Source organism: Mustelus asterias, chromosome 2 (assembly GCF_964213995.1).
Source record: "Mustelus asterias chromosome 2, sMusAst1.hap1.1, whole genome shotgun sequence".
Classification (NCBI taxonomy): Eukaryota; Metazoa; Chordata; class Chondrichthyes; order Carcharhiniformes; family Triakidae; genus Mustelus; species Mustelus asterias.
In genome coordinates, this window is record NC_135802.1 from 126,984,673 (window position 1) to 126,998,643 (window position 13,971).

Below are 13,971 nucleotides of genomic sequence, written 5' to 3' on the forward strand. Positions count from 1 at the left end.
TGATGTAATAGACCTAGTGCAGGAAACAGAGAGAGAAGAATCAGCCATGGAAGAGATTATACACCATTAATCAAGCTACATTCATTTTTAACCAAAGTCTGCCCACCGATTCACATCTCCAATACACAGCACATGACACTTGGAGGACTGTTGGAGAAGAGGGCTCTGCTAAGTCTGAGTCTGATGATGAGCCTCTGGCAGCAGTCATGGACGGGATGCTGGAGATGCAGCGAGAGGCAGGGGAACATCAGGCAGAGGTGTTGGAGGCCCTCAGTAGAGTGGCATGTGAGGAGGAGGAGTCTGTTCACCTGCTCTCTGATGTAGGCCAACAACATGCATGGGAAGGATGGTGGTTGACATGGAGAACCTGGTTCAGAAAAACACCCAGTTTCTTCAAGAAATGTGCTCAGGTCTGCATTCGATTGCTGCAGGTTTGGTTGTGCTTTCGCAGTGGCTGTGCAAGAGGGGGACAGGATACCTTTCCTCCCTCCAGGAGGCAGGTAGGGCCCTTACGCATCCAAAGGGTGGAGAAGCATTTGGCAGAAACCATGGGGGCCTGCACTCAGGACTGTCCAAGGGTGTCCAAAGGGTCCGGATCCCCTTTGTAACCCCATCAGCTGCAGTCTCTGGGACCGCTGAGAGTGCATGTGCCCCGGAGTAGGAGACCCAAAGAAGGCAGAAGCCCTCCAGCTCTCGTCCAGAGGATGGCTGCCAAGGTAATCAGAGACGAGAGGGCATAGTGGTCAGCAGGCTACCTCTGAGTGCTGGCTACTTTGTGTGCCTCTCCCTGCTGTGGACCAGACTGTGTGCTGTGCTCACCAGATTGTGACCCCGAGCCTGCTCTAGAACAAGCTCCCACCGAGCTGTGTCTCTCTGTGCTGTTGGAGAATGCGGGTGAGCACTGTGACGTCTTCAACAGTGCTATCCTCAGCTTCCTCATCTGAGGTGTCATCAGGGCTTGAGCTGAGGGCTTGGTTAACTGATGGCCTCAAGCATTTGGCAGAGGTGCCTATGAAAGAGAGAAAATTAGTGCATGGAAGATGACTCAGAAAATAGTCAGTGAACTCACAGTAGGGTTGTCTGAGGGATGAGTGGTGCAGGATCCTCACTTGGCTGAATGTTGCCAACTTCTCTAACTCCGCCGGCACGGTTCATGTTCTCTCCAGCCAGGGCTATAGTTTGATTCTTTACTCGGTGAGGACTTTGATGTCGGACACTCCACCCCCGGTCTGGGACCTCTTCTGGTTGTGTGCGAGCGTGCCCCTGCATGAAGACAGACTGAGAGAGTGTGAGCAGGACACATGCCAGGGCAGATGATAAGGATGCCAGCCTCGCATGGACACGGAGCAGAGCCATGGACATGATGAGGAAATGAGCTCCAGCGGATATGAGCCCAGATGGAGATATGTGAGAGAGTAAGTGGTGATGTCTCTTGAGCTGGCACTGAGTGAGTGCCCTGTGGAGTTTCATCCTACGAATGGTTGATGGGCTTGTGAGTTGAGAATGATGAAATGGTTGACTTACCATGACAGAACAGATGAAATCATTCATCCTCTTTCTGTACTTGATGTCTGACCTCCATTGTGCAGCGTCGGCACTGACCGCCTCTACCACCACCTCCCAAGTTGGAATGATGTTAATGGACCTCCTCCAGTCAGAGGGTATAGGACATCGCAATAGGCCTCTACGGTGTCCTGCAGGTGGCCCAGGGAGGTGTCACTAAACTTGCTATCTTCTTGCCTTTCTGGGTCATATCTTCTTTGGAGGAGCCTTGCACTGATGCAGTGAGACAGCAGTGCACAGCTGCTTTTTAAAAATAGTGCCCAAAGTGAGTTACTATTGAACTTATGGCAGAGCGGGCGTATCAGAGGCCACCCGCCCATGATTCAACATTTTTCCTGTGTGTGCATAATTAATGAGGTGGGGTGGCAGACAATATCTTGTTGAAACCCACCATTGCGACTGGTGAGAAAAACATCGATTTTCACCTCTAATGCATTTGGGAAAATTCCACCCTCTGTCATTAATATTGTGTCATACAGCTATAATCAAAATACTAGGTACTTCCAGTTCTACCTCCAACAATTTCATGCAATATAAATCCATAAACACTGATATCAGAAAAATGGCTAATCATAGCACACTATTAATAATGCTCTTCACTTACTTCTGAATCAAGCGCTTTGACCCTGCTGTCTGGAATTTTCTTCTCAATCTTATACTCCAGCACGGTACTGAGAGAAGTGTCATCGTTCGGATAAGGCAATAAACCAGGGCCCCATTCTGCCTGCTCAGGTGGATGTAAAAAGTCCCTTTGCACTATTTCAAAGAAGGACAATCTTAATCCCTCTATAAAAATCACAAAATCAGATGATCTGGTCATTATCAAACTGTTGCTCATCGGACGGAGTTTGTTGCCACATTTCCTAAATTACAACAGTGACTACACTTTAAAAGTACTCCATTGACTGTAAACATCTGGTCATGAAAAGCACTATATAAACACAAGTCTTTCTTCTCTTTCAACTCCTCTCATTCTTTTTCCATCTTAGCAGTTTTCCATGAATATATCCCTTCACCCAACTTTCTGGCTTACTCTGTTAATCCTACTTTTTTCATCTGTGAAATATCATGGAACTTTTTCTACATTAAATAAGCTATATAAATGCAGTTTGCTATTTAATTAGTATAATAAACAAAAATGTAGTTAGTTCAGCTATGTAAAATAAAAAATAATACTATTCAAAATGACTAGCTGAAATATCAATAGATTTTAAATGCATTAACTAGGATTTGTATGTCCTGCTGGAATCTATTATGGAGAAGCTGAATATACTGAGAGTGTCACCCACAAACATCTCAAGAGTGACAGGTTTAAAAGCGGATGAAGGAGAATGATCTCACAGGCAGAATCACCATGACTTAATATTTTAAAAGCATCACATCAATTTGCTTGAAATAATAATTCTTTTAATTCCTTTTATTATCAGAGGAGAAAGTATTGTTCTAACTTTTTCGCTGATCAAACAATATATGACCAATGCTTCATGCTGTCATTACAAAAAGGAATATTACGCATTCCAACATTAGGACTACATTTTAAAAAGTACACCTCTATATAGTATACACATAGCCTATTGAATCACATACACTCTCTTAGCTACTTTAGTATAATGAACTATGAATAGGCAATCTATGAAATTGTGCTAATTTTACTAGAATTTGTCTATAGCTACATGTTAGACTTGAAATAATCTGTAACTATGTTCCATAAGGCAATTACTGTCCTAAAGATACAAACAACTTGTAAATTTTACAGTAAAAATAGATTTCAATACAATTATTGCACCCTCTTCAGAAATACATAACACAATTTCTGGTAATCCTTTTAATGAGCGGTATTCCTTAAGTTGCAAATGAGGGCATGTAGCATTAGAAAACTGATGTACTCAGTTGGACAAACTGTAAAAGCAGTAACAAAATAATGACAGTGCATACAAAATTATTTGCATATTACAAGCTGCACATAACATAAAGCTCAGACAAAAAAACACCACATTAATTTAGTATTCCAAATAAACAACAAACTACATCTAACAGGCATGAAACCAACAAACATATTCAGTAAACTTACAGTAAACCTCTTTAACCATCTTCACAGTACTAGGATCTTAAAGTCCAATTATTTTCTGCATATTTTAAATAAGAACATTTATTTTAACAAATCGCGTTTGTCTGTCCTATTTATTATAAAATATAAACTTTGTATAGTTTATAGTACTTGAATTTTTACCTTGATAAATATTTTTCTGCATATATACAGATATTCATGCTAAAATACATTACCATAAATAACGCAAATAATTGACAGACAAGTCTCCTCTGTACATATATCTAACATTTTAAAAACCATTAAAAGAACACATTTAGTAATAATTATTGATTCACATCTTATCAGCAACATTTAATTTCAAGTACAATTGCAGACAGCAGTCTGAGTGAGCACATTGTTTTTCGTTCAATCCTAACTGAAAGATGTTTTTTAAAAAACTGGAAACAAGTTTATTTAATGTCCTAATTTAGCCATTGCTTTTCTCATAGATTGCTTGTTTTACAAATATTTTTTGTTTTTGTGTGTTGTAAATAGAACAGACGTGTATATGTTAGAAAATGGATCTTGTCTTAGAAACAAATGATCCAGTCTCAATTGAGACTTATGTTTTGATCCTACCCAGTGAATTCGGATCTAACATGTTTTGGATTAATTCATTTGAGATGCAAAGAGGGAAAGGGATTGGCCTTGTTCTACTCCATTTGCATTGCTTACACTAATAATTCTGGTACCTAGTATAAATTTGTCCTTTTATACTAACTCTGAGTCAAAGCCAGCCAAATCTAAATAGGAGTGGCATATAATTTTTTTATTATTGCACACCTATAAGTATTGCTTATCATACATAATTTTCATAGAATAGAATAGTACACCACAGAAGGAGGCCATTCAGTCCCATCAAATATGTTAGCTCCTTCAAACAGCAATCCAATTAGTCCCAATCCACAATTCATCCCATAATCCTTGCACTTTTTTTTCTCCTTTGATTATTTATCCAATTCCCTTCTGAATCTGCATTCATCACCGTATCAGACAGTGCATTCCAAATCCTAAGCACTCACTGCATAAAAAAAGATTTTCCTCTGGGTCCTTTACAAATCACTTACATCATTGTCTTTTTCGTCTGCAACATCCCAGGGATATGTAACTTTTCAGCAGCAATTTCAACCCAGTTATGTGTGTTTACCTCCTCAAGCAGTTCATTGCACAAAGCTGCATTATCGTACTCAAATTAAAGCTTTGAAGTAAAAAAAAGGTCATATTTCAAAATAAAATTTTCTTAACTTTTTTCGGTTAACTCCTAGTACAGTTCCCAGCCACCAATAAAATATCGCCCGGCAGAGAACTGGTTTCCTCTGCCACTGTGCCAGTGTTGGGCCTACTTCTTAAGAATCCTTGACTGGATGCAAATCAGATGAAAATAAATATTTACAGGATACTTGCCTACTTTATGGCTCTTTTTAGTCTTTGATTGCATGTGTCTGTGTTGCACAGTATGGCCAAAGTAGATGACTGTAGCTCTTTCTAATTTATTTTCGGATGGTAAGATAATTTTTACTCCCAACTGTGAGTAAAGGATTTGGGCTCCTCCCTATAATTTTCTGTGCTGACTTGTTGATATATGCTAATAATGGATGAAACTCCATGGTAGGAGCAAAGATGATTAAAATTACTCCTACTTGTACATTCCAAATGCACCAGTGCTAAAAGGTGGTTGAAATAACTGGATAGCATTTTTGGATTTTTGCGCTATCACGAATTCAAAGCCTCGGGGAAAAGATAATGACGTTTGACTTTTTGTGTTCTAGCAAAGCAGAACGATTATAGCAATTTCCACTGCAACTACACGCTTGAAAGATAAACCTGAATTTCCAAATGATAGGATAAGCATCTAAAAATCCAAACTTGTTATTTTTCAACACAAGATAATTTTAACCCAAGGATAAAATTTATTTCACATAATATGTAAGATGTTCAGTAATAATTTGACAACGGAACAAAAAAGTTACTTTTGACAGGGGTAAGTATTACAACTTGGCAGGATCTGCCAATGCTGCTAATATAAGCATTTTTTAAAAAGGAACATTTCAGGGATCCTGTTAGGTGCTCACAGCATTTCAAATATATATGTAACAAAAAAATAGGCTGTTTTACCGACCTCTGCCCTGCAGAGGTGTTGATTTCATTTACAACCATTTTTGCCTCTGCAGCAAGGTTCACGGAACCTTTTTTTCTAACTTAGATTTGCTGTGATTGGACTCATGGAGGAATATTTGGTTATTACTCTGCCTAATGTTCCCTGGCGCACACGCTTCCTAATGATCGCCAGCATAATAATCTCAGTGAAGGAGGGCTGGCAGGGGTTGGGTTTAGAAATCATAGAATCCCTACAGTACAGAAGGAGGCCATTCGGCCCATCGAGTCTGCACCGACCACAATCACACCCAGGCCCTACCCCCATATCCCTACATAGTTACCCACTAATCCCTCCAACCTACGCATCTCAGGACACGAAGGGCAATTTTTAGCATGGCCAATCAACCTAACCCGCACATCTTTGGACTGTGGGAGGAAACCGGAGCACCCGGAGGAAACCCACGCAGACACGAGGAGAATGTGCAAACTCCACACAGACAGTGACCCAAGCCGGGAATCGAACCCAGGTCCCTGGAGCTGTGAAGCAGCAGTGCTAACCACTGTGCTACCGTGCCGCCCCGTGCGGTTTGGAGGTTGGAGGAAGAGTTACATGGTTTCCTCACAATATTTGGTGGAAAACTAACAATTCTGGAGGGCAGGAGACACATTGAACATATTCTAATACACTAGTAGCTCACCTTGTAAACTCAATTTAAATTGCACTAGTTGTGTTCCAAATACCTGAAACTTATTTAGAAAATGTATTTTAGAAAAGACGTCATGTGAACTATCACAACTACTATCTCATTAGCATTCTTTATATGACAGCATTAAAAGCTTTTGTTGACAATAGTTACAAGGATTGGATTTTAAAAGTCCTGCTCTTCAATACCATAACAATTTTTATTTAAATTACATGTTTAAACTTTGAGAATTATCTTATCCTTGGACTTTGACAGAGGGGATAAATAAGTGATTTATCAGCCTCTCCACAATTCTTTGTCACCTTCTCAAGATCTATTAGGGATGGCAACAACTGCTGCCTTGCCAGCGATGATCAAATCCCATGAAATAATAAAGAAATTAATCACTGCTGCATGTACAAGAAGTAATGAGAATGGACCTGAGTAGAACTTATGCTTACCAATTATTTTTGACTCATGGTTTTCCTAGTAGCCCAACTGAAACTGATAATTATCACCTGGGGAAACTTGGATGCAAATGTTAATGAAGGATGTTCACCTATGGGCCAGTTTATGACACTGCTTACACACCAGTGAGCTTTGCCTACTTGTGGCTTTTGTATATATACTCCAGTCTTGCGTAATATTCCTGTTGCAGTTTAAGAAATTATGCAGCATATAACGGGGAAAATAGCAGCAGCATTTTTTTAATGCATTCTTGAGATGTGGACAAAGCTGACATTTATTGTTGATACCTGGTTGCCTTCAGAAGGCAGTGGACAATTTTCTTGAACCTCTTAGAAATCATAGAAACCCTACAGTGCAGAAGGAGGCCATTCGGCCCATCGAGTCTGCACCGACCACAATCCCACCCAGGCCCTACCCCCACATATTTTACCCACTAATCCCTCTAACCTACGCATCCCAGGACTCTAAGGGGCAATTTTTTAAACCTGGCCAATCAACCTAACCCGCACATCTTTGGACTGTGGGAGGAAACCGGAGCACCCGGAGGAAACCCACGCAGACACGAGGAGAATGTGCAAACTCCACACAGACAGTGACCCGAGCCGGGAATCGAACCCGGGACCCTGGAGCTGTGAAGCAGCAGTGCTAACCACTGTGCTACCGTGCCGCCCTCTTATGGCCCAAATGCATGGGGGTTAAGAATTAATCACATTGATGTAAGACTGGGGTCACCTTTCAACCAGATTCCCTTTTGTGTACGATATTAATGAACTATGTTTTTATTTTGTTTTAAACCGAACTTTCAAGCTGCCAATGTGGGACTTAAGCTCACATTCTCTGATTTATTAGTCTGGGCCTTTGGATTACTAGTTCGGTAACATAACCATTATTGAACTGGATTATAAAACATAGCATATATTATTCAACAATTTTTTTTTCAAAAAGCAATTTTTCATTTTTAATCCCCCACCTTATCCTTTCCCTCTTTGGGTCCCCTCATAATATGCACCTTTTGAACAGGTAACCTGGAAATGCACTTTCAACTGTTCACTAATAATGTTCCTCAACTAAGCAAGCACCAGGCAATCTACACGCTCTCCATTAAGGAATCTATCCCCCATGTCACTGCAAAAGCAATTAAGCTTACAAATGCATTGCATAGTGAACTGTTGAGTCAGATCTGAAGCTGACTGGCTGAAAATGTTGCCATTTTTAAAAAGATTTATCTTTGAGAGGTAAGTTTTATGATTTAGCACTCCAAATACAGGACTTTGTACAATGGCAATGGACTGAAGGTATTCGTGTGCAGAAGCTCATACCTGTGACTCGTGGCTGATTCAATTTTCTGTCAACTAAAATTAATAGACCATTGTGTTCACTGACAGATGCTCCAGTTCTGAAAAGTTCTGTGCCTAGAGTGAAAATGTGTAACTTTCCAAACATAGTGATTTCCAATACAAGTCACTTGAATCACTAGAAAGTTAACATGTCACATGGTAATGAAAACCTTTCAAAAGCTTACAATGACTACCAACTGGGGTGGTTCTCAGTAGTTATTAACACTTGTTTGCTTTTATAACATTTTTGTTGTCAGACAAGACTTTAATCTTACTTAGTATATTGCTAATAAACGCTGTAGCTGTTGTCAATATTTATTTAAACCAGGAAGTCCCAGAGGTATAGCATTAACATATATGTTCATCCAAAGATATTAATTCCTTTTACATACTGAAGATACCTGTTGTAAGAAGTTGTTAAAAGCAGTTAGTATAATAGTGACATTCTGCTGCGACGCATAGCTTCACTGATCAAATATGCAGGGCTAATCTCAGGCTCTTCTGTCATAATCACAATGTTCTGCCATTCACCAGTCTCGTTTGATTTTTTAATGGTGTCCACTACACACAGTGCATACAAACAATCCTCAAATGTTGCTGCCATAGTTAATGGTCTACCATCCCAGGTCCGTCGGTCTTCTTGGTCTTGGAATGCTTGCCGAATGGCTTGAACCATCATGATAGTACCCCTGAGAAATGGGGATGGGATATCCCTGAATGCTTTTTCTGGGAGCAATGCATTACTTACTGGTGTTGAGTCTTCTAAAATCAATTCCTTTTGAGATGCACTATTTCTTTGTCCATACAAGTCGCTGCCATTCACCATTAATCGGCCAGTGGATCCCACCACAATGATTTCTTGTTTAAAATCCCCAGGGACATTGAAATTCAAAGTCACTGTACAGCACACACCACCTTCTAAAACCATCTGAAAGGTGCAGAAATCATCACTGGTGATCTGACGGATCCCTCTGATATGCTCCGTCTGCTTCACAAAAGTTTTCAGGAAGCCATGGACTTTGGCAGCTTTTTGGCTGGTCAGAAAAGTTAAAAGGTCAATAATATAGCTTCCCACTGAATGTAGCCCTCCACCCCCCATCAGGTCATCACAGCTCCAGTTGTATTTCTTCCCCAGAAGACTTCCACTATGAACCTGAACCTCACAGATCAGCAAGTCCCCCACATAGCCCTCTTGAATCATTTGCTTCATCTTAACAAAAGCAGGAAGGAAACGGAGAACATTACCCATTACACTCATGAGTTTGGGATAATAATGTGCTGCTGACATCATCCTAAACGCATCCAGAGGAGTCGCAGCTCTGTCACAGATGACATTTTTCCCAATTCCTAATTGAAAATGAAAAGAAATCACATCAGCAATACAGTCACAAATAGTTATGCCTACTCACAAGAACAGTGTTTAATCATAATCAGGTAACAATTGATTTCTCAGATTCAATCAACAGTCGAGAAATCAAATATCGGAAGGCTCACAACACATAAATAACTGCAGTAAAAATTAGTTCTAGGCCTGCTTCTAGATTTCTATTACTGCAGCTAAGGAACCCTTTAAGTTTTGTTGATAGTGATCGCTTTTTGACTTGTATTATCTATTGGGGTTTGTTAGTCAGGTTGTAAAACTGTGGAGAGAAATTAAAATGAAGTTGGGTACTTTAACTTTGTCGTTTGATCCCAATTTGATTTTTAGATATAAACGGGGCTGTAGGAAAATGCAAATCCTATGGGATTGATTATATATGATGTGGAGATGCCCGGCGTTGGACTGGGGTGAGCACAGTAAGAGTTTTAACAACACCAGGTTAAAGTCCAACAGGTTTATTTGGTAGCAAATACCATAAGCTTTCGGAGCGCTGCTCCTTCGTCAGATGGAGTGGAAATGTGCTCTCAAACAGGGCACAGAGACACAAAATCAAGTTACAGAATACTGATTAGAATGCGAATCCCTACAACCAGCCAGGTCTTAAAGATACAGACAATGTGGGTGGAGGGAGCATTAAACACAGGTTAACCTGTGCTTAATGCTCCCTTAATCAGTATTCTGTAACTTGATTTTGTGTCTCTGTGCACTGTTTGAGAGCACATTTCCACTCCATCTGACGAAGGAGCAGCGCTCTGAAAGCTTATGGTATTTGCTACCAAATAAACCTGTTGGACTTTAACCTGGTGTTGTTAAAACTCTTACATTGATTATATAGCCAGAAATTGGGCATTACGCCCCCAGCACATACATGATGACATCAGGTCGGCAATCCGAAACCTTCCTGCCATTATTAAATAACTAATTAATAAGCTAAAATAAAAGCAAAGTAATGCAGATGCTGGAAATCTGAAATAAAAACAGAAAATGCTGGAAAAACACAGCAGGTCTGACAGCATCTGTGGAGAGGCCGGAATTCTCCGATCTCCCATCAGCGGGTTTCTCGGCAGCGAGGTGTGGTGGGATCTTTTGGTCCCACTGCTATCCATGGGATTTCCCATTGAAGCCACCCCACGCCACCGGGAAATCAGTAGCGAGGGTGTGCTCCCAGCAGAACCAGAGAATCGCCACTAGCGAACAGCCACAGAATTCTGGCCAGAAACGGAGTTAATGGGTGGAATTTGCCAAAATAAAAGTAATGTGTCAGATTCCTTTGAAAAGTGGCATGTTTCCAGTGACACAGCCAAGTTTTCTGACCACAACTTCTGACATTGTGTCAAAAACAAATCGGGGGCCTTGGTTTGCACCGTCACTCTGGCGGGGCCTGATAGAGCCGGCAAGGCCACTTTGAATTTCAATGTCCCTGGGAACTTTAAACAAGAAATCATTGTGGTGGGGTCCGCTAGCCAATTAATGGCAAATGGCAGCAACTTGTATGGTTTCTTCCGAGTGCTCTGGTTTCCCCCCCACAGTCCAAAAATGTGCAGGTTAGTTTAATTGGCGTGCCCCTTAGTGTCCCATGATGTGTAAGTTAGGGGGACTAGTGGAGTAAGTGCGTGGGGTTACAGGAATGGGCAAGTGGTGGGCCTTGGGAAGGTGCTCTTCAGAGAGTTGGTGTAGACTTAATGGGCCAGATGTCCTCCCTCTACACTGTAGGGATTCTATGATCTAGATGCATGCAGATCTGCACTTCACCACAGTAGCCATGGGAGATCTGTTGTAGTTGGCACACAAGAGGGGGATGGGGTACTTTGACCTCCCTTCAGGCGCCCCCTACCCTCAAGGAGTCAGACCAGGCCTTCAGGCACCCTAAGGGAGGAGGAGCAAGAGCTGAACACCCTTCGGTCATCCACACAGGCATCTTAGAGTTTGTCTAGCCCTTCTGAATCCCCTTTGCCTGTGCCAGCTTCAGTCTCGTTCTCTGTCACCACAGAAGGAGCAGTTGGCACACAGGACAGCCAAAGTCTCCAGGTTTCGATTCTCAAGAGGACAGCCGCCAAAGTCATCAAAGGCAGCAGGACAAACTAGTCAGCAGGCTTCTCCCACCCCTGCTGTGAATGTCAGGGTGCACCTAGAATTAGTAGTAGGCCAAGGAAAATATGGAAATTTTGATTATAACCTGGTTGCACGGGTAAACAAATTATTGTCACAATTATAACTTCTGCAAATATAATCACTTTTGCTGCAATAATGTCTACTGTCTGTTTCAGCATGGTTCATAAGCCTCAACAAACAACCTCTCCCAACTCCAGCACCTCTCCTGCAGACAGCTGTTTGCAGGCATTTGCGAACCATGTGCAAGCACTCTCCCACACATGCTGAGAAAAGTCTATTACACCCCTGAAATACCCTTTCCAGTACCCTCAACTGCCAACACCCCCCTCTAGGCCTCCAGATCCCCACTACCATCTTCAGTCCTCTCCTAACCTTCTATACTTCCTACCTCTCCAACAGTCCCTCACCACCCAACTGTATCTCCTGCTGCCTTCCATCCTGCAACTCTAGGATCTGATCCCATGGCATAGTCCTGGAAGAAAGATGATCCCATGGCAAAGTCTGTGGATGAAGGTCCAAAGCTTGAGCAAATTTGCTTCATGGAGAACTCCCACCTTCTGGAAGCTATTTGGCGGAGGGGCCATGTGGCTGAAGATCCGCCCACCCTGTGCTGTATGTGCTGGTCAAGGTCCGGTAGCTGGAGGCCTTCACCTTCTCAAAGGATGTCCATGAGCTGACCAAGGCCATAAGATATGCTCCAACTTTTGCACATGTTTTCTCACTACCATCTCAAAGAATCAGATGTGGTTTGGCGGGCCTTCCCCAAAAAAGGCAACACTGGTCTCCTGCCAGCTGGCAAGCAATACCCCTATCACCTCCGCAAGATCCTGCCTTGTGGGTTTGTCTTGGAACAGTGAAAATGGAATCTGTCTGTACTCAGCACTAATTTCAAATGGCCCAGCAGGTTTGCATTTTGCGATTTACAACCCACCCCTTTCCGTCACCAGCAAAAATGTGATCTATCAGATCACCTGGGGGTGGGGCATCCACATCCAGGACCCGTCCCCATTTTTAAATGTCTGTCGAATCATCCTGACTCAGCAAAACTCCGTGCCTGTGTAAGTAAGGAAACCAGCACCTGTGGAACGGCACCTCAGCATATTAAACACCGTAAAACAAGGAATAGAGAAAATCTGAGGAAGAATGCGAATAAAGCAGATTCAGCTTTATAAAACTCTCTGATATACTATGATCCTAATGCATCTTTACCTCGAAATAATGTGCTTTTCCACTCAACCCTGCTAGCTTTCATGCATGGTTTTCAAAGTCAGCCTCATAAATAGGGTGTTACTGTAATTATAATGAATAAACCAGTATGGCACCTTTCACATCCTCAGAATGTTCCAGAGTGAGTCAACTCAATGAATTTCCTTTGAAGTGAAGTCAATATTTTGTGTAGATAAATGCCGCAGTCAATCTGTATACAGCAAAGGTCCCAAAAAATAACATGAGATGAATGATCAATTAATTGTTTTTTGTTGTTGCTTGCTAAGCAATGATTTGGCTAAGGCACAAGCAGAACTCACTATTCTTAGTTCTTCTTCAAATAATCAGAAGATCTTTTAAATCCAGGTGGATAGGCAGACTGTGCTTTGACTATCTCATGCAAGTGATCCAGTTTCATATCATTATCTTTCAATAAAAAGGGTAATATATCATGAAAACCAAACTGCATTTATGAAGATTTTCAGTAATGTTTGGCAGCTCTGTAAAACTATGGAATTATTTTAGTGCAATGTTTTCTTCTACATTCAAATGTTAGATGATTGCTATTGTCCATTAATTACTGTGTAGTGTGGTGAGACCACTCAGGTAGTCTGAACTGCTGTGTCAAAATGTACTCTTACATACATGTTGTAGTCTTGAGCTATAGATAGTGATGGTAGAGGATCCAATTGTCTTCCATCACATAGCTGACCAGGAATCTCCTCTGATCTTACCAGCTGCCACTGGCATGTGTAGGAAGGATTTGCAGGGTGATATTAACCTGTTTGACTGTGTTGTGCACTCATTCATTTGTAGGAAAAAACACATAAACAGGTACAACACGATATGCATAGGTAGAATACACTGGCATAATGTTTTGTCTACGTGCACAGGCAGTTTTGCTATAGATACGCATGCACAGAATACTCTTTAAATATTCACAATGTTCCTTCCACCTGTATGTGTTAACAGAAGGTTTACCCTTGGTTTTATACATTACTCTACCTTTGTACAGTTTTCTACCTGTATATTCAG

The 13,971-nt window shown here is 41.5% G+C and overlaps 1 protein-coding gene across 1 annotated transcript in view; it reads right to left on the bottom strand.

Annotated features, from left to right (window-relative positions):
- Positions 1-2,957: 2,957 nt before the first annotated feature.
- Positions 2,958-13,971, bottom strand: part of gfod1 (glucose-fructose oxidoreductase domain containing 1) — a 138,233-nt gene continuing 127,219 nt past the window's right edge. Inside the window, exon 2 of the mRNA XM_078241120.1 lies at positions 2,958-9,584. Coding sequence (XP_078097246.1) covers positions 8,665-9,584 — 920 coding nt within the window. The 3' untranslated portion in view covers positions 2,958-8,664. The remainder of the gene's footprint in view (positions 9,585-13,971) is intronic.